The following is a 24,651-nucleotide window of genomic DNA, read 5'->3' as shown; positions in this document are numbered from 1 at the left end:
CATATCACAACTGCTTTTTATGGTTGGACTCAATGATCCTAAAAGTCTTTTCCAACCTAAATGATTCTATGAAAACAAAAACATTCTTGTTACCTCCATTGTGGAGATTGCACATACACATATGTTGATGGCAGATGCATGGAATGTCTTTGGCTGCCTTCACCTAGAAAAAAAAATCTCTCTCAGATTTTAGTGAATGGCAGGACTGGTGGATTATGAAGTGTTTCATATAAATTCTTCATAAGAGATGTTTATAAATCTTAGCGGAGCAGTCAGTCCAACTATCATCCTCACCCAGCGACCCGTATTTCTTCAGAAGAGTCTAAAAGTGAAAGGAAAATGTGCTCTTTAGGCCCTGTGTCACCAGCAGGAAACAATCCTCTCAGGTTTGCTGTTCTATTTTATTTCTGTAGAGGGAAGGGGCAACACAGAACCACAGGTCCTCTCACACAAGGCGTTGTTCCAACAAACGGTTTGGGACCTAGGTCCCACGGGCCATCCTCCTTCTTCATTGACCTTCTCGATGACGAACATCAGCCTGTTGTTTCTCAGTCTAGGTGAGACCTAGGAATTCACCGGGGCTGGTGGGGGTGGTGTTTTCCTCTCAGCCGATGAACCTCTATGCAGGTGTAAGGCAGGTTTGGGTAGAGCTGAGGAACCTCTTGACACTATAAAACCGGTACCTGCCCCACTGACCGCAGACCCCTGCCGCCTGAGCGATCAGGGGACAGGACGGGGACAAGGGCAACAGGTCACTGCCCGGTAGGCCACTTTCTCCGCCGTTCCCCACCTCCCAGGGTTTCCTTCACCGCAGCCCCGAGGAAAAACTGCGCCTGTCAGCGACCCCACCGCACAAACACCACCAACCGCCCTGCACCCCACGGGAGAGAGATCGCTTTCGCGGGGGTCAGCCCTCCCTCAGGCCGGGAGCCAGCAGGTGCAGCCCACAGGCGGCTTTACCTCAGCCCGGCCAAGGGGCCCCTCGGCGCGGGGCGGGGGCGGGCCTGGCGCCCCCGGGCCGGGCGCCTCCGTCCGCATAAAAGAGGCGGGCAGGGCCGGGCGGGCCGGCGGCGGGAGGCAGCGCGCTGAGGGGAAGAGCCGGCGCGCGTGGCGGGGAGGCGGCGCGGAGGGAGGGCAGCCCGGCTGCGGGAAGCGGGGCTCCGCGCTGGGACTGGTTCCTTCGCAGCCATTTTCTGTCCAACCAAACAGCCGATTTGCGGAGGGAGCCAACCAGGGCCGCACTGGAGGTTTGTGCCTGGCTCCGGCCAATGATTGGTAACCGGTTCCACTGCAGGCTCGAATGAAATGTCCGTCTCCCTCCCCGGGCCCCGGCGCTGCCGCCGCGCCGCCGCCGCGGGGACCAGGAAGTGGGGGGCGGCAGCCCCCGGGCCCCGCCACCGGCCGCTCGCCTCTTTGTGCGACCGGAGGCGCGGGGGCCGCACGGCCGGGGGAGCGGAGCGGGCGGGCGGGGGGAGGCGGCGGCGCGGGCGGGGAGGCGGTGGCGGGGGTCTTGGCAGGGGTGGCGGGGCGTCCGCCCGCGCCGGTGTCGCCTTCTCCCCTCGGGGCCGGGCGCGAGGACGTGCTCCCCCACCCCCCCCGCTCCGGCTCCATTTTGTGGCCTAGGCGGGGGAGGCCGGCGGGGTGTAGGAGGCGGAGACGGGAGCGCGGCTGCCCCGCGGCCGTGTCCGCCGCGGGCCGGGCTGCGGCGGCCGGGGCGCGGGCAGGGGGGGGCGCCCGGCCGCCCCTTGAGGTCGCGGCGCGGCACTGGCGGGGCGCGGGGCCTCCCGCGGGGCCGGCCTGGTGCCCGCCGCCACCCCTCGGCAGCGATTCCCCGCCCGGTCGCGCTCGGTCTGCCCCAGGGCCCCTCTTCCCGGCGGCGGCATGGCGGGCGGGCGGCTTTGTGGCGGCCGCGCCTCGCTGTGCGGGGGCGGAGGGGGCTCCGCGCTCTTTTGTTTTTGACCGGCCAGCGCCGCGGCCCACCGAGCGCCCTCCCCTCGCCGCGGGAGCGGGGGGCACGCCGCGCTGCTGGCCGGCCTGCACCACGCCCACGGCCGGGAGCGGGGCAGCGGGGCGAGAGTGGCCCCGGCCCGCCGGCCGCCACCGCTGCTGCTGAGGCCGAAATTCCCTCCAAGGTCTGGCGGTGTTGTGCAGGGATAGGGAGTATAGGCGAGGCCCCGGGATGTGGTGAGAGTACCCGCGTGACCGGGCCGGGCAGCCCCGGCCGGGCACGGCGCTTCGGGGAGGGGGTGACTGCAGGGGGGGCAGCGGGCGGAGTGCGGCCTCCCCCCGCAGGTTCAGCGCAGAAATCACAGCCGAGTGCCTGACAATAAAGTTGCTGAACAACTGGGGACACGTCTTGAAAATAAGGGATGGTGATGGGTGAGGGATGTATCGCACAGATGCGAGCTAGGCGCAGGGAAGACTTCGAGGCTGTTTGTGTGAGTAGGAAGGTGTGTGTGTCCCCGACCCCGTTGTCCCCGCGCAACAGCATCGCTGAAGGGCATGGCATCAGGAAGTGAGATCGATCGGCTGGCACAGCCGGGCAGCATCCACGGCTTATCCTGTAACGCTTGGCAGGTAGGAGGGAGGTGGGACTCCACTGTTCTGCCATGTCTACGCAACTGTTGTTCGTTCAGCAAGTGTTCTTGGGCATACCTGTGTGTGCCAGGTGCCACTCCATCCACAGACTGGGTACCTGGTGATTCTCAAGAAGTATTGTGTAGGCTATTCACAGGCAGTCATATGGGAAAACAATAAAAAAAGTCTTCTAGTAATGTTCCCACAGCTATTGAGGTACACTGGTTAAAGAAATATTCCTAGGTGCTGCTGCAATACTGTGGCAATAGAAAATCAGTCACCTAGCTTTACCAGTTGCTTCAAGGCTTGAGTGAAAATACCTTGTTCTGCAAAGAACTGTCACTTAAAAGCTGCCTAGTGTGCTAGGATTGCTTTTGGGAGGGCAAAATAACGGATGACAATGACCTGAATATTTATAGGCAGTGAGTGATGTAGAAATCTGGATTTTGGCCTTTGAATGAGCTCTCTTATATGTAATAACCTTTGTGTATCTTGTTGATAGAGGTTACTGACAAAAAATAATTGCACCTTTCTCAAAAGAAACTCCAATAAAACAGCAAAAAGCAAAATGGAAGTAGCTGCTTTGGACACTATTCGTAGTTTGGCTGTAATTGTCTTTCAGGAATGCAGAAATTGTGTTTATGCATATTCATTAGCATAGTGTTCCCAAATAATAAGCTTAGTGATTACTTTCTGTTTTTCTTCACTTATGTGGCCTGTGGCTTATGACAGTTCTAACATTAAGGGAGGATCCATTTGTAATTCTGAGACCTAAGATGGCTTAATCTGAATCATTATTTGAGGTCTGTGTCTTGTGCTCTGCATTGGGTGGGTGATTATATATGGTCTTGGCTGCCAGCATTACAGTTATGAAATTACATTTGAAAGAAGTCAAGAATGCTGGATATTACTCTTTAGACTAATACGTGGCAGCTACAGCAGTTCAGACTTTATTAATAGATAACCTCTTACTTGTGGTAATTACATGAAGGGAGGCAGTTACAGAAATTGAGTGAAAAAGATTGTTCAAGATACTGTGAAGATAGCACACATGAAATACTATGAAACTTTTCAAGTTAATGATCTTGTTTTGTCAACATTTAAAAAATGCTTGCAAGGCTCTTCCTTTAGTACTTTCAAATGCAGATCTCTAATGTCACTTCACCCTTACTTAAAGTTTTGCTTAGAAAGAAATTTGACTATTCAGTACTGAGTTTTGCAGTAATACTTTAGAGAAGCATGGTATTTGGAAATTGGTATTTTAGTGGCGAGGTGCTTGTAAAATGCAAAACATGACTTTATATGCATATGAAACAACATGGGTAAGTAACATTGGCAGAAGAAAAGGAAGTGTCAGCAAATCTGATAACTTTGACTGAAAATACTGGCCTGGTCTGAGCTAGTTTTGCAAAATTCTTACTTGCCTTACTGCTTGAGACTAGTAAGTTTCTCGGCACACTTGATGTGCTACTGCAATGAAGGGAAACTTAAAAATGTTATCAAACTTAAAAAAGGAGAAGGCAGGATTTATGGATTTCTGCTTTCATAAACAGATGAGCTTAGTTTTTCATGAAAAACTGTGAGAAAAGCATCAAAACCTTAATATGGAAAGGTAATAATGGGGCTTTCAATCAGTGTTGCAGGAGGAAGGAGGTGCTGGTACAGTCTCTTCAGCACTGCTGTCCTCTTCCAGCTTCGCAAAAGCAACAAAACTGCCTCCATTCCTCCATTCATCTTAAGTTTTTTTTCTCTCCAGCTTCTCTCTTTTACTGCCAAAAAAGAGAAGGCGTGGAAACTCAGTTTCTCCTGCTTGCTTCATATCACTGATCCACTCCTACTTGATGTAAAAATATATGCATTGTTAGTCCACCCATACATATTGCAGCTAACCATGCTTGTGAACAGTTAGCCAGCCTGGTAAGGAGCCACCACATGCTTTAGCACAGCTGGATCCATGATACCAGGACTTATAAGATGAACAACGGTGGAAGGTGAAAATATTTGGATTTCACAAGGGAAAGAAAGGTTTCCTCCGCATGGTCCAGGGGAAGGAGCCTGGTGCAGCCTAGGAGCTCACAGGCTTCAGTGACACTGTTAGGTCCTCTCAGCATCTGTCTGTTTCTCCTAATGTAGTTCTGCTGTGGGGGAAAACTCTGAATGTGAGAGATTAGAGGAGCCTGAGATGGAGAGAGAGGGAGCGAGCAGCATCTGTTTGTGTTCTAGGCATAAACTTCACATTTTTGTGGATCTGCTGGAACAATGTCCCATGAATGTATTTACCAGTTAGTGTTTCTTGCTGCAGGAGACACTGCTTTGCTGCCGGGTGAGAATTCAATGAGAAATGAGGTTCTCCAGAAGTCACTGAAAAACAAAGTTAAAATTGTAGTTTCAATTAAAAATTCTGTATTTTTGTTTTGGAGCAGCAAGTGAAGGTGCAGAAATCTCAGATCTTCATTGTCTCTGCTGTTACATTACTACTTTAGTTTTACATCTCTTGTGGCAAGGTGTGGTGTCAAAATTAATCTGCAAGGACTGATGTGGTTACTACCTACAGCTTTAGTTACCATTTCTGCCCTGCTTCTGTGGCAGGGACAGCTGTGTAGAAAGTGTATGAAGTGCCTCAGTTCATTGCATATTGTTTTTTGCTGTCCCTCCTGTAGGGCAATAATTTTTGGGAAACAGGGTGACCATGTGAATTGGAAGAGATCTTTCTTTTCCCCTTAGGGATTATAGAATCCTTTAGGTTGGAAAAGACCTTTAAGTTCGAGTCCAACTGTTAACCTAGCACTGACGAGTCCACCACTGAACCATGTCCCTAAGCAGACCAGTTTGGCAAGTCATTGCCAGGTAACTTCCCCATTCTGAAGACAAAAATCTTCTTTCTTTGATTCTATTTTTGCCTTCTATACTGATCAAAGTTTTAAACCCTTCCTCTTAGTGCTAACCGGTCTGGGCTTGCATTCTTCAGCTGTCGTTTAACTGAGCCACTGGTACTGCTCTTCGAAGAGAGCTTTTATGATTAAACAGGATGCAAGATATACTTTGAGATACTGAGGTTTTATTAATTCAGTTTCGATGTATTCTAGAAACAGTTTGAGTTGTGGGCAGCTGATGGAGCATGTTTTTTTAAGCCTCTGGAAAATTTTTCTACCGCATGTCAGTGTAAACCTGTATGTTCATTCACTTCCATCTTATCACTGAATTTTCTTTGCCCTTGATACAAAATGTTTCTCTTCTGACATATTTCTCAGGTTAATTTCCCTGGATCCATTAATTTGTATATTCCTAGTAATATTCTTTTTCATTAGAAATTTTAAAAACCCCAAAACCTCCAAAAAACACCACCACCAGAAAACTTTCTGCTGCTGCTCTGTATTTGGTTGCTTTTTGCAGTGTATCACTGAGTATTTGGGTTGAGTGTTTTGTATTGTTCGGTTTCTCTCCCTTGTTGTTAGTAAAAATCAGATGGTGGCATGGTCACTTCAGAGACACACGTTTTCACGTCTGATATGCTTAGCTTACAAGTCTTGATTCAGTCAGTATAGGTACGCATAAAGGGGCTTCAGTGTTTTCCTAGCACTGAAGGCTAAGAGGAATGTACAACATGCAATAAGTGCTTCTTGCAGATGCATGCACTAGGTGCTACAAGACCAACGTGTTGCAAGCCCTACTCCCTTGTGTGATTCAGTGGTTGCACAGGTGTAGGAGATGCTGTCCTGTATTAAAAGACATTGCCATGTCTGCATGCTGAAAACTGCCGTGCAAGTGGGATATATAACCTGTGAATAGGTACTTTTCTTTAAAGAAAGTTGTAACGGCTCCAGGGGCTAAAGCAAAATCTGTGGTTTTGCCTGTCTGAAACTTTTAGTGTTAGATCTCCCAGGATTTTGCCTGTTCATAAAGATTAGCATCTACTTTCATCTAGAGAAGCAGCTATTTCTGCGTCATGTGCCAGTGTGAGAGCTGTTGTCCCTTTGGTTTCCAGTGGCTGCAGTTACTGTAGGCAGGGTGTTGTTTCTATGCCACATTGGACGGCTGCCTTTTTAGTCACATCGGGGACACAGTTTAGTTTTGTGGGTTTGGTAGGTTTTTTGGTGTTGTTTGGTTGGGGGTGGGGGGGTGGGGTTTAAGGGGGGATTAATTAGCAACAGCATATTGAGAGCAGTGTTTTCTCATTTTCTGAGCAATGTGTTTTTTATGTATTACAGGCCTTGTGCCGAGCTGACAAACAGATATGTAGTGATTGACTTGAATTTGGAACATCTGAAATAAAAATTGTAATGTGGTTGATTATGAGATGACTAAGATAACAGTGAGCACGTTTTTCAGCAGGGTCGTGTTAGTGTCATGCATTGGGTTCAAAAAAAATACTAGATGGTGTATTAATTACTGTTTCTGTATTCAGGTGCCTAGATGTAGTTTGAATTAAATAGCAGTGTGACTGAAGTCCTTCCACCACACTTAATTGGACTGAAGCAGTGTGTAGAGATACCATTCCTTTTCTCACCATGAGGCCAGCCAAGCTGTGGGAGAGGCTCGCTGGGCAGGCTCTGTCCATGGAGGTCTTCAGGATGTGGTGGGATGAAGCCCTGAGAGCCCTGCTCCATGCTTGGAGTCGACCTGTCCTTGAGCAGGGGTTGGGCTACAGTCCTTCTGAGGCCCCTTGCAACCTGAATTATCCTGTGATCCTGGATTAGGACCTGGTTATGCTAAGCGTTACGCAGAAGGGTGTTACTCTCTCTGTAATTCCCTGTCCCAAGGTTGGCCTGGCAGCTACAAGTCTTCCTTAAAGTAATACCCACAGAAGTCATGTTAGTTGATGTTAAGCTGTCAGTGCCCGTTTTCTTTATCTGAGACAGAACTGCCTTTTTCTTTTGCAAGCCTTTTCCTGTCAATTTTGCTAATTGCTATTTTAGATTCATAATGTTGATAAGCTTCCGCTCATTCTCACTAATTGTGAGATAATACATACTGTAAGTAGATAATGGAAATGTGCACACAGAAAAAATAAAAATAAAGACAGTACCTTGAGGACGCATTAGTCTAATATGGCCAAAACTGCATACAGACGCAGCGGAGGTTTAAAAGATTCAGGCAGGAATTGTCTTTTGAAGGTGAGCTAGGTGAATAAAAAGGAGGTATTTTTTTACAGAATATTGTTGGGTCTTGGCAATAAACATTCAGATGGGGTAGCCTGCAGGATGGGTAAACAGCAACCAGTGAATTATCATGTTACTGTAGAAATTTGAGGAATATTGCAATCCTGGAGGAAGGAAGCATTTTAGAAGATCTGTTTCACGGAAGACTGAAAAAGGAGAGGGGAAGAAGCATCAAGGCATTTAAAATAGTACTGGGGCTGAGTAAACTTAATGCTTAAAGTGCGCGGAGACCCTAATTCTGAGTTAAATTCTGGCAGGGATTGGAGAGCTGAAACTTGAGAACAACACTGCCAGAAAACTAACTTAATTTTGGAGGTAGCTTCTGTGATTTACCAGACTGCAGAATGTTAATTGCTTCAAATTGCAGAAGGGAAAGAGACACAGCTCTTAATGATGGGTGATGTCACTTTTGGTCAACTTGACGTGCAGGATTGCGATATCCCTGCATTGCCATTACAGTAAGCTAGTAAGCAAACTGCAGACCCTTTGGAAAATTGAAAAGCATAATCAAATCTGCCAATAAAGAGGATGCCTTATGCATACAAAGCAAATCTATGTGAAAGTTGGCACATGGAAGAGTAATGCCTAAAACGCTACCCTTCATTTGAACAGAGCTTCTGTGTAAGAAGTGAAACTCTTCTACAGAAGCCCATCAAAAGGGATCAGAAGTGTTTAAAGAAAACCCCAGAGTGTGTATGTGTGTAATACTCTGTATGATGAAGAGGTGGAAGAGTTGTTTTGGACTTTTTTTTTTCCTCTTACACAGCTCCTAAGGCTACATCCAGCTGTTGTAGTATTGCCTGGCATGTGAGCAGTGCTCATGTTTTTTGTGCGTCTGTGGCCAAGTGTAGCACCAGATGTTGCCCAGAGGCTGGAAAGTAAAACCCAGCCCTGTGGCCACAGGCAAAGTGCAGGTTAGAGAGAGGTTAAACGGCTCTTATTTCTGGGCATGTATAAAAATAGTACAAGATTGCTTCTCCCGCCCTCTCCCTTTTCAGGCTAATGGTTCTGGGAAGAAGTGAGGAGCGTGGTCTCACCCACAATGACCACATGACCCTTTTGGGGTAGAGGTAGTTTTCCAAAGACACCAGGGTACCCGCACAGCTGGTGCAGGTCAGTGAGTGAATGAGCTGGGTTCTGCCTCCCACAGGATTCTGTGTAGCTTGTCAGTAAGGTCAGCTGCTCTCATCAGAAACAACTTGGGCAGGATGGGTAGTGCTAGTCCAGCGAAGAAACTGTGAAGTGTAGAATGAGAATGGAAGACCTGGTTTTCTAGTGAACAGGTAGATAAGCAAATGCTAACAGTGTTGTTTGATGTTAAACATAGCCGAGAAAATTCAGGGCAAAGGTGAACCTGGTGCTGTGCATCTAATGCGGTGGGAACCCCTTCTTCCTCCCTAATTTTCATGGTTTCCTCTCTCTAAAAGGAGCATTATTAAAGCACATAACTGCAAAAATAACATCTTAAATGAGAAAAAGCACGGCAACTAAATGTTTTGCAAGAGTTTATTTTTAACATACTAATTTTCAAGGCACCTGCAACTGGAAAAAAGTCAAGATTGTCCAAAAGTTTTAAAAAGCTAGAGACTTGAATTCAGACTTAAGTTTGGCACTGCTAAAGTGGCCCCCTTGAAAGCATAACTGTTGTTTGCCGTGATTTTTCTAATAGGTCTAAGCTTTCTGCTGAGCACCTGCTGATAGTGTTTAAGGCAATCAGTTATTCCTGAAAAAGTAAAAATGCAATATGGCAACAGGTTACGTGGCCTGAAGCATTTGCTGTTGCAAGAATGGACGTGAATCTGCATGTTGTGTATGATGGCAAAGTGTGGATGCAAAGGGCAGTGATGGATTGCTGTTGTGGCAAGTCCTCACATAAAAGGTGCAGACTTCTAAGGGGCGTAGGAGGCATCTTCACCTCTTCCATCTCCACAGAAGGAAGTGTAACACGTGCAGTGTCTCGGAGCAGAGGCAGCAGGCTGCTGAGCAGCCTCTGTTTGGAGCAGCACTGTGAGACCTATTTACTTGTTCACCAAGTGGATGTCTTAGCAGATGTTAAGACTTACCAGCAAAATGGCTGCTGATGATCACAGTAGCTTTGCCCTGTTTGAAGCAGGGAAGGCAGGCTTGTCCCAAACTCTTCCAGCTGAAATGTGGTCAGTGCCTCCGGGGACAAAGGTCCCTGGCCAGGGAGGGAAGTGCTGGCTCTCTTGGCTTCCCTCTTTCCCCTGGCAGTCAAATTACTTATTAAACTGTGACTGTCTAAAGCCTCAGGGAGAAGGTTTCTTGTGGGCCACCACGTCAGAACATTGTGAAAGGAGCACTGAAGGATGCCCGGAGGACCAAGGCAGCGCAGGACCAGGGAAAGCAAAAGAAAACATGACGCAGAAGGCACCTAGGAATGACTGGTGCCTCGGGGCGAATGAGGATGCATAGCTGGTCCTGAGGTCTGGCTAGGAGGAGTTTGTCAGTGGGCTTGAGAAAAGCTGTTTGGGTGGAGGGTGATGAGTGAAGGATGCACCTGGTGTCATCATTGTAGGAAAAACATGCAGTGAGCTGGTGTAGGTTTTGGGGGTTGTTCAGAGAAACAGATGCCTTGGCCTGTTCTGGTCAGACTCTCACGGGAATAATGCAAGATTGCTATCAATGTGCTGCATGAACCAGATTTTTCTGTGCACAGCCTGTGCCTCCAGCTGAGTTTTTGGGGAAGCTTCACAAAACAGTTTCACTGTTTCCACTGTTAATAAGGCTCAGTAATGACAGAGAGACACTGTTCTCAAATGACAAAATATTTATGCTTTGTATAAATTGGTCTCATAGTTTTAAGTTGGTAAGTGCTGCTTTTCAGCCATTGCTGCACTTAATGGTGTAACAAACATACCTGAAAGGTTTCCTTCTTCTGGTTGTAGATGGATGGTGATAGCTCCACAACAGATGCTTCTCAGTTAGGAATAGCTGGAGATTACATTGGTGGCAGTCACTATGTGATACAGCCTCATGATGGTAAGAAATGTTACAGTAAATACTATTTATTTCCTTCCTCTTTTATAGTTCTCTGCTGTCTTCTTTCAAGCCAAGAATTTGCAGTTGTTTGTATTTGTAATGCTTCACTGTATAAAGCATTTTTTCTGCGTTCTGAAGGTGGGGGTTAGATTTTTCAATGTTGACACAGTCCTTTGAGGTGGTGACGAAAAAAATTGGTGTTTAGGAAACAGTTTCTATTTTGATATGACAAGAGTGCTTGGTGTTCAACAGCCATGTACATTTCTGCACATAATGTGATAAAGATGATATCAAACAACCATAAAGGTACCTTGGTGTTGCATCTATTTTTTTGATTATTTCCACAATGTTAATACACTGTGCTTTCAAAGGTCTTCGTCCTTCAGTGTAAGATTTTAAACTGACTTAATTATTGCCTGCTGTCTATCACACACAAATTCTGTTAACTTTTCCTTATTTCATTAGACACAGAGGACAGCATGAATGACCACGAAGATACAAATGGCTCAAAAGAGAGTTTTAGAGAACAAGATATATATCTTCCAATTGCGAATGTTGCAAGGATAATGAAAAATGCCATACCCCAAACAGGAAAGGTAATACCCTTGTCTGGTAAAGAAAGTGTGTTAATGAGTTTTATTCCTTCCTCTGAGTGAACTTGAGCTGGTAGAACAACATATTTTTCCAAATGATCCTGGCTTATTGGAGAAAAGTTTTATAAAAGAAAAAAAAAAAAAACCACCAAAAATCTGAGCAGGAGGTGATCGAGACCCAAGTCCATTTTTCTTAAATTTTTAAGTGTTTAGTTACTGCTGTAATTAAAGGGTTTCCAGAACAGCATTCTTCATAGAGCTTTCCTTTTCTAAGCTATGTTCTCTGAAATTGTCATAATGGGTCAGATTTGGTGACAATCCCCTATCAGTAAGAGTATTTTCTGTGCCATTCTCTCTTAAAAAACTTAATTTGCTTTTATTAAGGTGCATAAAATTTGGAATAAGTGAACCATTTTGGATTAAATAAAACTACAGTTCTCATACCAAAGAAAAAAATGGTTAGTCTTCTGTTGTCCAAATCTTTATGTATCCGAATATCAAAATGACCTAAGAAGTCTGCCTTACACCATGTGGAAGATAAGGCCAGATATTTAAAGATGTATTTTATTTCTTATGTCTAAGAATAGACTCTTTAATCCATTCTGCTGAGTTGGTGATTGTATAATTGACCATTCTACCTGTTTATCTTAAACCTGTTGCTGTTTCTCTACTGTATTCCAGTACAATTCCTGCCCCAGTAACATTTCCTCCAGCTAAAGTTGATTGCTTTTTTCCCTTTTTTTTTTTTTGAGATCACTCTAAATAGAAGCAAGATGTAATTTACTTGCGTCTGCTTGTACTTTCATAGTGTTCAGGGCTTTCTGGAGATCTGGGTGTTAAATTTATATCTTTGCTGTGAAAATCTCTTCGCTAGTCCATATTGTCATAATTTTTTAGTGATCAAAATGAGATTTTTCTCAAATCTAGCATATGGGATATTGAGCTGTCTTGAAAAATCAGGGAGGTTTTTGTGAGAAACTGCAGGGGAAGCTGCTGGCTGATGAGTACTTCTGAAAATCTCACCCTATGTGTCTGAAAATATCAGAGGAACTAGTGAAGATTCTACATACGGTTACTGCTTCATTATTGCTTTTTAAATACAAATAGGTTCTTCTCACGTGAAGAATAAGAATCTTAATTATAATAATCTTTCAGTTGGCTCCTGTCAGCTTCCCAAATAATCATGAGTAATGCTTGCAGTTATTTTAAGTTAGGTAAATTAGGTTTGTCTAGCTGAAAACCATAATCAAATTTACTTATTTTTGCCAGGGGCATATGTTTCTTCATTTGAAATCTCATTTGAAAAATTTATACCAGAATATTAAAGCATTAGAGAGGCTTGCTGCTAGGCATATATTCTAGTCCCTGAATCTGGCCAGAATAGAAATACTTGTCATTGCCAAATTTGTGGTAACGTACTGCAGTGGGGTTGGACCTGCTGGGCCTATTAAAAAGGAGGACTGAAGTGGACCATGGCGTTGTAATAAACAGGTTTAAGGAGAAGGCATATGTAAACAAAGTAAAGCAATTCTGAGAGGCATCTATATGTAAAAGCTTGTACAGAACATAGTTATGGCTTCAGGAGATCCTGGCAGTTGGCTGTACTGCTTGAAATAGTAAAACTAAATTAAAATCATGTTGCAGCGGTGTTCAGAGCTGTCACATTTTGAGTGGTTCCCTCACATACAGGTGTTGTCTAAATGGGTATATCATCATCAGGTTTTGGGAAGTTTCCTTTATGTAGCGTACTCTTTGGGATTGTGTTGTTGGTGGTGTTTTTTAATCTTCTTGCATCTTGATTAATCATTTTATGGTACTTTTTCCTTACTAGATTGCTAAGGATGCAAAAGAATGCGTGCAGGAGTGTGTAAGCGAATTCATCAGCTTTATAACGTCAGAAGCCAGTGAGAGGTGTCACCAAGAGAAAAGAAAGACCATCAATGGAGAGGATATTCTCTTTGCCATGTCTACCTTGGGGTTTGATAGCTATGTTGAACCTTTGAAGTTATACCTCCAAAAATTCAGAGAGGTTGGTATATACTTCAGTATTTCCTCACTTAACCTGGTTGTGTTTGTCTTTAGCTCCCTGTCACTGTAATGGTATAATGGATAACTTGCACAGTATCTCACAGCTATTGTCAGGGACTAATGCAATGTTTAAAAGCATTCCAGAGGATATCAAGAGAAAAAGGAGTAAGCAAGCATTTTGATTAGACTTGCTGATTCAAAGCAGTTAAAGCTTTCAACTGAATAAATTCTCTAATATATTGCTGGTAGTAAATCACTCTGTTCTTTAAAGGTGCCTGTTAAGAATACTTAATTCGATCTTTGGATTCAATCAATAAAACTGTACTGGACCGCATCGCGTGAGGAACTAGCCCAATGCCTATTGTTTGTCTGGGCTTTAGATCTGCAAAAGAAAAAGTTGTTTTTCTCAGGCTTCCACGTAAATCATTACTCCAACGTACCTACTTCAGTGTAGGGTTTTTTAATAATCTAGTGGGTTTTGAGTTTTAGCCTGTCCCTCAGTTTAATTTAGATACACAGTACAAGTCAAACTTTTTGACAAAGTTGCTTCTGCTGGTGTGTGCTGATGTTTTTGTGTGTGTGGGGGGGGGTTTGTTCTGGTCTGCCCTCCCCAAACCCCTGTCTCCTCTGTTTGGAGACTGAAGAGTTATGCTTGCTTGCTTCTTTACTTTGGTGTTCTTTTACCTCAGAATACCAGATTTAACCAAACTAATCAAAGGTATTTTTATCCAGTAACCTCTGTTCCTCATAGTCCTGAATGAAGAAGTTGTTCAGGATTAAAACAATCCTGGAAGAAAACCCTCCGTTTTTATTTTTTTTTTAATGTGGATCCCTCTGTTGGTATGGCCCTGTGGTTTTACTGGCATGAGTGAAGTAGGCATGTCTAAATTGGCAGTGCTGTAGATAGAGATGCTCTTCAGACTTTTTTTTCTGTAAACCGATGTTTTTAATTAATAGGGTATGACTTGCTAGTGATATTTAATTTGCTGATAGAACTTGAAGCTTCCATTTCCCAGAAGGTCATTTCCATGATAACTGAGTAACAGGTGTAGTCCAAAAGCTGAAGTATTGCTGTGTGCTTTATCTTCCCAGTTCTGTGTAGCAGTTGCACATGCCATCAAAGTGCTGTATGTGCTTTAATTAAAAATGCAAGTAGTGCCTAACTAGTTTCAGTACTTCTGGAGGAGTCTGAAGTGGGTGTACACTACTTTAATTCTGAAGTGACCATTTTTGCAGATATGTATGCTATGGGCATTGTAGCAGAGTAGTGGGATTGGGGTTTAATTGTTTTTTTTTAATTAGGTGTTTTGCTCACCAGTTTTAAACCTCCACGCCAGCTAGTTCTGTCTTCAGGGTACTGCATATAGAGAAATATTTCTGATTTGTTCCTTAGTATTTAGTCTACATCAAACAGTTGCAGAGAATACTTTTTATAGCCATATTATTTTCTTAGATGTTCTTATGTAATAGCACAAAGCACCAAACATCATACTTTTAGAACTGCATGCAGATGACTGGGAGCCTTGGCTTTCTGTGCTGATTCGCCTTCTGGCTGTAGTTCTTGATGTGGGAAAAGAAATCCAGTATCCTGGTTTTAAATGTCAACTCCTAGTTGTATGGTGTGTGGTTGTAAGCAAATGTTGCACATTCTTGGTAGTTCTGAGATTCTGTGATTTCTTGGAATCTTCTTAAGTGCTTCTTCTGGATTGCTGCTGATCGTCAACTTTTCTGCAGGAGGCAAGAGCCCTTCTTAGAACTACACAATGCTAGTTTGCAGAGCTTTAGTTTCTGAGGAGTATGGCTAAGATGAAAAATGCCATTCGTATGTTCTTGTACTATGCATGTTCTTAAATCCCATAGTTTTACAGGTCTTGGATTTCAAACTCCAGCTGCTGCGCAGTGACTCTTCAGCAAGTTCCAAACCTTGGCTAGAGCTCCTGGGCTCTGGAAACAATCTCAAGCCAACTGTACTCTTAACACAGCTTTTCTCTCCCCTCCACTTCTTTTCTCTCTCCAGGCAATGAAAGGAGAAAAGGGAATTGGGGGAACGGTTACAACTGGAGACGGTCTAAGTGAGGAGCTCACAGAAGAAGCATTTAGTAAGTAATACTTTCTAATTTATTATATTACTATGTCTTTTCTAAGAGCAGCACTTTCTTTAGACATCAGATTTATTACTTGAGGAATACATCCTGCACTGGCCACATGTTACACCTGTGATCCATTAAGATTTTCATTTGAGATACCTGGAGGATAATCAGTGCTCCCTCCCAATCAGTAGTGTTTATAGTCAGAATGAAGTAATATAGTGATAATGATGACTAGTAATAGCTAATGTCAGCTGTTAAATGCATACTTTGGTTGCCAGTATTTTTCTGTACACTTCAACACAGATTTGTAATGAAAGGTGCAAACTTTTTTTCTCTCCCCCCACCCCCCTGTAGCTGCATATTTAAGCCACATTCATTCTACCTGCAAGACTGTTGAGGAAAAAGTAAAATAAACTCCACTTGATGACTTGAGGAGCTCGTCTTTGAGAAATGAGCCAGAGAAGAACATCATCTTTGTATAATTCTAAAACACTTAGTATTTCTTATATTCAAAAGAATACACAGATTGGCAACTAAAAGTTGTAGAGCAAGGAGCATCGTATGCATTCACTGTAGTTTTTCTTCCTTATACTGTGAATTAAAGCCTGACAGTTGTTGGGTCTGTGTTGGTTTTGTTGATGCTGGATTCCTGCATGTAGTCTTCACCTTGGCTTTTAAATGTTACGGGCTGATAATCTTGAAGCTGATACCAGAAGAATTAGGAGGCATAGCTCTAGTTGTATCTATTGACAAGATTTAGTTTTTCAAGCATCTGATAAATCTTCTGTTTAAAATCACTGGTAGACTACTGAACTAAAAAAATTCAAAGCCTCAGGACCGAAATGACCTATTCAAGGTCTGAAACACAGTTTGCTTCCAATGTGATGACTTTGACTTTATAAAACAGTACAGACTCTTTGTGTGTCTTCTAGCCTGGAGGATGAGCTCATAAAACTGGCTGGAAATTAAGAATCTAAACCTAAATATTGCAGAGGACTTACAGAAAGCTGTATTTTTTTATATGACTATTTCAGTTTTATAATTGAAGACTAGGCAATGCAAACAGTAAACTCGTACCCGTATTCATATGTAGTAGCTGTGTTGGTTCAGAAGTAGTAAGACTCCAGCACAATTATAGGCCCAACTTACTCATCTTGGGTATGTTGCTAAATGGTTTCTAGATTGCAGCTGTTGGGAGTCTGATTTGTCAAGTTTCCAAGCTAGACAATATGTGGTAACTGTTCCAAAAGCTTTATTTTGTATGTATGCTGACTTGCATGTCAAACATGTAAGCTGCAGCTCAGAAGTTGAGGGAGAACATTTCTGAAACTTCTGACAGTATCTGCATCCAGTATCTTGTTTCATGTGAATTCCCCTCTTTGCCCACAAAAAGGTTCTAGCAGAGAACGTTATGCTGCAGTGACTTGCAATTTCAGAGTTTTGCTGCTTTGCTTCTAAGTAGCAGTTGTAAGGTACCTACTCTAAATGTCACAGAGCTCAATGTACGTGGTGTTGTGAAGATTTATCTTAGAGCATCACTCCTTTTATTTTCTTTCTATATCTCAGAAGTACTTTTTACTCTGTTCATTGGCCTTCTCTCTCTACGAAATTCAGAGCTCTTTTGCATACCCCAAAGGGCACACTGAAGGCACCCAGTGTGATGTCAGGCTCTGGCAATGTGCTTTTTTTTTGGTCATTGCTTGTCTCTTCATCTCTGTTGCCTTCCACAGGGCTTCCACGTTAGAGTCCCTGCTGGATCCTGTTTTACAGAGAAGCGCAACAATTCCGTGGTGTTCCTCGTGTGTGTATGCTCAAGAGCTAACCTTATGTCTAGACAAACAAACAATTCTTGGTTTGTTTGGATATTGAATGCTGGAGATTGCTTTTTTCAGTGGTCAGGATGGCAAACTCCACTCCGTTTGCCAGTGTACAGCACTGCATGTTCTGCTTCAGATACGTACAGGGGAAGGACAAGGTGCATTCTTAGTTTATCTGATGTAAAATTAATGTGACTATTGCTTCCTAAGTGTTTCTTCCTAATGGGAATAAACTGGTTTACTTGTACCACTCGGTAAAAAGTGTGTCTACACACAGTGTAGGATGGTAGCTGTTAGGAGAGGAATGGCTCCGTAGTCCTGGAGCAGACCACAATTAAATGTTACTTAATGGTGACAGACACATCCAACAAGGCTCTGTATCCTGCAGTTCCTGTCTAACTTTCTTAAAATGCTCTTTTTCAGCTAACCAGTTGCCAGCAGGTTTAATAACTACAGATGGCCAACAGCAGAATGTTATGGTCTACACAACATCGTATCAACAGGTACTGTGTTGCATCCCCTGCTCTCCCTTCTGCTGCTAAAATTCAAATGCTAATTCAGCTGCCCTGTTCTGAAATAGGAGAATTAATTTTACTTAGTTCTTTGTGGTGGCTGTCATGACTTTCCAACACTGTAACAATTCAAGGCTGCTAGCCGCAGTGCGGTTTCAGAAAAGGTGCATTTGAATGTAAGCTTGCATTTTCTTTCTCTAGATCTCTGGTGTTCAACAAATTCAGTTCTCATGATTTGAAGAAAACTTTGTATCTGGGATCATGAAACAGAAAAGCTGTGCAACTCTGACGAAGAGGCAGTTTTAATGACTGGTGAAGAGATTTCTCTCTTTGTATATTAAATAGCTGTAATGTAGCTACCAGAAGCTTGACTAATTGAGGTGTGAGTTCTGACTCAAATCTTTTTCATGATGATTTTAAAAAAAAAAAATTGGATTTTAAAGGTATTAAAGTATTTTTGTTTTGTACAAGAGTTTGTTGCTCTGTATAACTCCTGTATGCATTGTATATTGCAATTTATTACTGTCAGAGATTTGTAGACAGTTTCTTATTTTCATATTGAATCATGTTACTTTTGTAATTCAGGTAAACAGCTGGGTTAATTCATGTTTACCCTTTGAATAAAATTGTAAGGGTAAAGTTCATTTTTGAATGCAAGTTGCCTTTATTATAAAGATTGAGTTGGTCTTGGTTATGTAACTTGTCTTGCATGACAACCTCAACTAACTTTACATGTCAACATATTTATTGAAATTTTGAAAGGGACTTTTTCCTCATGAAACTAGCAGCTCAAAAGAATCGCTACAACTGTTTTTTTTTTTTTAATGTAACCTCAGAATTAAAAGTTAAATGAAAAACAACCAACGCTCTACTACATTTAGAGACTTGGAGCTTATCAGCAGTGTTGATGAAAGCACTGACTGTGTGATGCAGGTCGGGTTTGGTTTTTTTTTTTTTGTTCCAGTTGCATTAACTCTCTTTAGACTTTCTTTGATATATTTAAGGTAGTCTTTGTACTACTGAAATAACTCTTCTTTTTTATGTATGTTTTTTAGAATCCAAAACTTAGAAATTTGGGGGGGGGGGGGGGGGGGGGCGGGATTTTATAGTCCTTGTGGTAAAAGATCTCATTTTAACTTTTTACTGAAATGTTTTAAGGTTTCTTGTGAGACTGTGGGAACTCAAATGTGTTAGCAACTTCGTGTACAGGCTGCGTGTGTGTGTGTGACTGAAACTCGAACAAGTGATACAAATCTAAAATGGAAGACAGACTTCTAGTTTGCAGTCTTTCCTGGTTTTGCAATAAATTCTACCTAGGTAGTGTAGTTCTGTATATTTAGTGAGCTGTTCTTAGTAACGTTGCTGTTTCTTTAATAATTGGGTGGGTAATTTTGTTAGATGCAATGTCTTAGCCTGTTAGGATAGGGGTGGTGGTTTTAGTAATATATCTTATTCAGACTGAATTTTGGGACCTTTGATATTTTTACTGTTTTCAGTGGTCTGAAATGTAAAATAATAATTCTCTTTCCACATACCTGTCATTAACTTAAGCAAACCACATCTTGAATCTGGTGCCATATAACTTCTTGCTGGTTTTGTCTTTTTTTTTTTGTTAAGAAAAAGTAAGCTATTTTCCCCCCCGATATTAAACTGTTAAACCAAGACATCCCAGAATTCTGAAATAGCCAGTTCTTTGCTGAACAAAAACTTTTATGTATGTGCAGGTTTGAACAGTGTTTCTTACAAATCAGCGTCACACTGGCAGAGCCTCTGGAGGCGATCCAGTGTATTCTGTGGCAATCTGGGAGGATGTTCTGGATTTTGTGGTAGTCTGTCATTCTTCAGCAGCTATGACTGAACAAATGGAATTTTTCATTAAATGTAAAAAAATGAATAACACAATCCCTACATGAGCCCCTTCTGTTTGTATTGCATTTATTTCAGGCCGTTATACCCTGTTCTTGATGTTCCTAGATTTGAAATGGAAAAAGCTGTGATCTCAGCTAAGGAGAAGCTAGGGGAGATTTGGCAGTTGGATGTGCAGGAAGGGAACTGAGGTCGTCTGTCACACTTACTTGAAACCAGCTATGGTTTTCAGTCTGCCATCTCTTCTGTGAGTTTAGGTTAAAGTGTTTTGAGTTTGTGGTTTACACACCGTCATGTGAGTGAAGGGGAGATCCTGCTGCTTTGGTCTGTCTTTTTTTTTTTTTTTTTTTTCTCCCCCTCACCCCCTGAAGTCCAGGGACAAACCTGCAACCACCTTGCTTGTTCACTTCCTGGAGATACACATGTAGAAGTAATAGTGCAGCACTTTGATCTCGCTCTGAAACCATTCACCTAATAAAGTTTGTAGAGTCCTGTAGTGCTGGTAAAACAAATGTGATCTGAGGAAATACTTGCCTAATTTATATTAGGAGTAGCACTACCACTGCAGAATCTTTATTTTTGTTTAACAGCTGATAGGTGTTCTCACATTTCTGTTTCTAAGTACTCAAAGTTTAAAAGTAGCTTAGACCCAAACCAAGAGCAGCCATTCCTGCTGTATCCCATCTGCTTCTACAAAACTGCAGTCTTTGGTTCTGAGTGTTTTGTTTGAATTTAACCACAAATTGAGCTTCAGACAGCTGAGCTTGGAGAGAGGCTCCTTGAAATAGCAGTGATGTTCAAAGATCTTTTTCCAAGCACAGGAACTTCCTTTTTTTTTTTTAGGTGACTTTCTGTGACACAAGTAAATTTTACTACATTATTTTTTTAAATTAATTTCTTTGTGACTTGGTCCTTCAGATCATTCTTTAGAGTGCTGATGGTGTCTTTAAAAGCACAGAAACACTTCTCTCTAAAAATGTGGTTAGGAGAAAAGCTAATTTAGATGGTGTTCTCCTACATCCCAATTTCATTACAGGCCTAATGAGAGCTGAGGTTCTGCTTTTACCAGTCTTGCAGATGTACGTATGCATTTTTATTTTATTTATTCCTCTGTTCTGTTCTATGCTGAACTCTAAAGTATGTGGCTGGATCATGTAGCCAGAACACAGAGGGAGTCTTGGCGTGGGGCAGTACATCCTAAATATCTACTGACCCATGCTTATCTGCCTGTAGCTAAAAATCAGTCTGAATTATGTGGGCTATACTTTAAATAGCTGTCTTCCTTGAACTGCACCCTGGATGCACTGTGAATTGTGTCAGATTAGCAGAGGGTTCCTATTGCAAAGTTTCAAGGTGATGCTCATTAACATGTGGTAAACATGTTTATGTAGGTGATTGTCTCTTTTGCCTTTGGCAGGAGGGGAGGCGTATGGATAACTGTACATGCACAGGAGATTCCTCAGTGCGAAGCAGCACAGAGAGCAAAGGGGTGAGCCAAAGGCTAGTATTCTCCCCAGCACCTTGCTGTCATGATAAAAGCTGGCAGCAGCCTTGCTTATAGCTACAAAATTCTTCATTTTGTAAAGCTTTGAACGCGATTAATGTTCTAGTTAAGTCACATAGACTGGCTGCTTCAGTTACACTTACAGCAGTAAGACAGCTTGCTTTTAAGTGAAGCACTGCATTCCCAAATGGTGCAGGCTAGATTTTTTTTTTTTCAGTTTGGATTTGTACTGAGTAAAGTAGAAGAAAGGAAGTTTTTATCTTCAGATTTGAAGTGAATTTTCTTACGTTTATACATGGAAAAGAAAACCCAAAACCTCATCTGTATAAAGATTGTAAGACCAATAATGCTATAGGGAAGCTATATTTTATATAAGGCCCAAGCAGCCCTATATGAACAAGTTAAGTATTAATAATGTGGATGGGGGTTACCCTTACATTCCCCTTTCAAATGGGTTGGCATAGTTATTCACGCTTCACCCTTTAAAATGTTACAAAGATTATACTTAAGCAACCAAATATTGATCTGTTTACCTATTGATTTGTGACATTGGCATGATAATGGACTGTAACATCACCTCTGGCCCTCAGTATGTAAAAAATTTAATGGAAAGCTCTAGAAACTCAGTGCCAGTTCAGCTTGTGCTGGCATCCAAAGCCAAACACTACTGGGAGTGGAAGGCATTTTGCTCCTACACATAACAGTTTACAAATTGGTGCCAGCTGCAACAAGTTTATTAAACTGCATGTTTATATGTTTATACACTGTCTCCAAACATGGCTGTGGAGGCAGGGAGAGAGGTGGGGTAGTGCACACAACATCTCAGAGCGACTGGGCTACACTGGTTTAGGAAATCTAGGCAAAGGGCCAGGGTTGTTTCCTGGAATTGCAGCACGCTTGGGCCAGAGGATCCATTCATTGGGAGCAATGGTACCTGATTTGATTTAGTACGGAAAAAACTGTGGAGGGTTTTAATCTGATGGGCAGAGGAGCATCCACCAGGTTGCTAATCCAATCTGTGTGCCTAATACTTAACCTGGCCCAGCCTGTGTGCAGTATCGGAGATGGCAGCTGACTTTTAGGACAGAGCTGCCTGAAAGGTTTCTGGCTAACAAACCTCAACCACTCAGTGGTCACCCCCAGATGGCACGTCAATGACAGTGCACTGCAAACAGGTTTAGCAGCAGTTTACTCCTGGTCCGAATCAGCCCAGGCTTTTGGTCCTGTTCAGGGGTGCAGACAAACTTTTCTCCAGAAATCACTGGGTACAGCATGAGTCCTCCCCTTCCGCTTAGGTAACAGGTAGTAAAGCACTTTCCTGCTGCTCCTAAACTGTTCTCACAGGTATCTTCTTTGTCCTCAATAAAAGGGCAAATAAAGGATGTTTGCAACACAAAGCAGCTCCCTGCCCTGCCTTGGTACACAGCTCTCCCCGACCCGAGGGTAGAATATGAACCTACTCGCTGGTTGTAGCTTGCCCAGTGACAAATGCAGCAGAAAACTAGTTTCTTAGATGTGTTTGCTCCTGGTGTGTCTTCAGCATGGCAGAGACGAGAGGCAGAACTATGGAAGATCCTTTTTTAAGAATCAACAAAATATTTCAGTAAAAAGGACAGGGAATCTGTCTGCAATGACACGACTGCGATAGCAAGAGTACTCCCGCATGAAAGGGTGCAGCGACATGAATAGCAAATAAAAACAACTTCTAACGGCACACCTAAGACTCACAGTTCAGATGCAAATGCTGTCACTCGAAAGACAACTGCAGCTAAGAAGTGGTCACCGTTTTATCTGACAGCAAATTAGGAGAGTATGTACTATTTATATGTGCCTCTGCACCCTGAGTGAAGACAGTCAATCCCATCAGAGCCTATGCCCCATCGCTGGCGAGAAGAGCATGGCACAGATCTAAGACTCCAGGATGCACACACAGGTCTGCTTCTGCAGTGTCCGACTCCTTGGCGCCAGCCGTGAAATCCAAACCCACCAAGAGGTCGGAGTTTCCCAGGAAAAGAAACCTGGTGAGCAGGAAGCATGGAGCCAGCCCATAGGAAAAGCTGAGCACTGAGGGAGAAGGGAAAGGATCCAAAATCTCACCTCTAACCAGCCGGAGAGTGTTTCTGCTGCAGGAAAGCAGGCTCCATCACTTCAGGATGGGAATGTGGAGACTGCAGGGCCTGGGGAGGGCTGCGTCAGGGGACGAGTCTGCTCTTTATTCAAAACCAGCAGCAACAGCCGCGTTTTACAAGCCAAGCAGTTGAAATTCATCCAAAATGTCTCCTGAATGGATGCAGTGAGATCAAGTTCTGTAACCACCAGAAAAAGAAACACTGACAGTAACTGGCAGTTTTGTGTTGTCTGGCCTGACAGCTTCCATGTTGCTTCACGTGGCTCAGCAGCACCTTTCTACAGCAACTTCATCTTCCTGACCTTCTAACAGCAGCGCAGACACAAGAAATGGATCTCAGTAACTAATCTGTGAATAATAACTACATAAATGGCCTGCATTTATACTAAAACATTTATGCTGGAACATAAGTAGGTGAAACCTCAAACTGTGAGATTGACATTTCAAGTCTTGTTTTCCAAGGCAGTCGTTTCAGAGTCGCTCCCAGGCTCCAAACACTTTTCTTGCAGAGCAGACAGCATATAAATCAACACATAAAAGTCTCCTTCCTACTCAGGCAAAGTGCAATGAAGAAATAATTACAAAGCTGCTACTAAAAAGTTGGGGCACTTCATAATACTGCTCAAAGTTACGAGCTACTACTTGTACCTAGTAACTTTTCCTTCAAGGAGAATTATCAGCCCTGCATGCCAGAGGGAGGTGGTTATCCTAAAAGGCAGTTAAGAGTCCCTGGCAAAAACCATTTAAATGAGAGAATGCAAATGAAAGAAAACAAGAGGATGCAAACCACCCCAAGGAACTAGAAGGTTTGAACCTCCTGAGATGGCATGTGCCCAGAGTGCCTTTTTGAAGAATCACTTGGAATTGACTGTATATTGATGAAGTACCATTATCCACACATGCAAGTTACAATTTCATCAGATACAGAGGTAACCGCCTGAACGCTACTTACCATTTGGGACGCACTGACGTGCTTCATCTCTTCTTCTCTTCAAAGATACCATATCTGAGCCTTAATTTTCATTTTAAGGCGCTGCTGCACCAACCTAGCAATTATGTTGTATATTAAAAGCACATGCTTGTGAGAGGCAAGAACTGCCTCAATAAAACAATGACAGCAAACTGAGCCCAGGCCCAGTCTGGTAGAGTTTTGTTGTTACTGGCAGGGCTGGAAGTTCAAGACGTAATGTGAAGTACTTCAGGCTTTTGAAGGATTTTGGGAACAGACCAGGGTGCCAGTTACCACCTTTTTAGATGCCAGATTTTCACGACCTAATGTTAGGCACATACGGACAGAGTTAGACAAATGTGCCCCCTAGCTCAGAGATCTCTTGGGCCTTCCTCCCAGCCCAGCCCTCCTCTTCCCCCTCTCCCCAT

General features: G+C 43.2%; 1 protein-coding gene across 3 annotated transcripts; it reads left to right on the top strand.

The window, feature by feature from the left end:
- The first annotated feature begins 1,089 nt into the window (after positions 1-1,089).
- NFYB (nuclear transcription factor Y subunit beta) lies at positions 1,090-18,420 on the top strand. Of its 3 annotated transcripts, none has more exons than XM_005435054.4 (7): positions 1,090-1,247; positions 10,643-10,736; positions 11,202-11,332; positions 13,161-13,358; positions 15,375-15,456; positions 17,688-17,767; positions 17,978-18,420. In XM_005435054.4, the coding sequence occupies exons 2-7, from the start codon at positions 10,643-10,645 to the stop codon at positions 18,008-18,010; spliced, it is 618 nt and encodes a 205-aa protein (XP_005435111.1). In that variant the 5' UTR covers positions 1,090-1,247; the 3' UTR covers positions 18,011-18,420. The 3 variants fall into 3 exon arrangements, with proteins under 3 accessions (XP_005435111.1, XP_014132112.1, XP_027655238.1); XM_014276637.3 differs by having other exon boundaries at positions 1,141-1,275; XM_027799437.2 differs by lacking the exon at positions 1,090-1,247 and adding an exon at positions 2,279-2,577.
- Positions 18,421-24,651: the final 6,231 nt, after the last annotated feature.

Source organism: Falco cherrug, chromosome 5, assembly GCF_023634085.1.
Source record: "Falco cherrug isolate bFalChe1 chromosome 5, bFalChe1.pri, whole genome shotgun sequence".
NCBI classification, from domain to species: Eukaryota; Metazoa; Chordata; class Aves; order Falconiformes; family Falconidae; genus Falco; species Falco cherrug.
The sequence above is the reverse complement of the archived record's forward strand: the minus strand, read 5'-3'. Positions and strand labels throughout refer to the sequence as shown.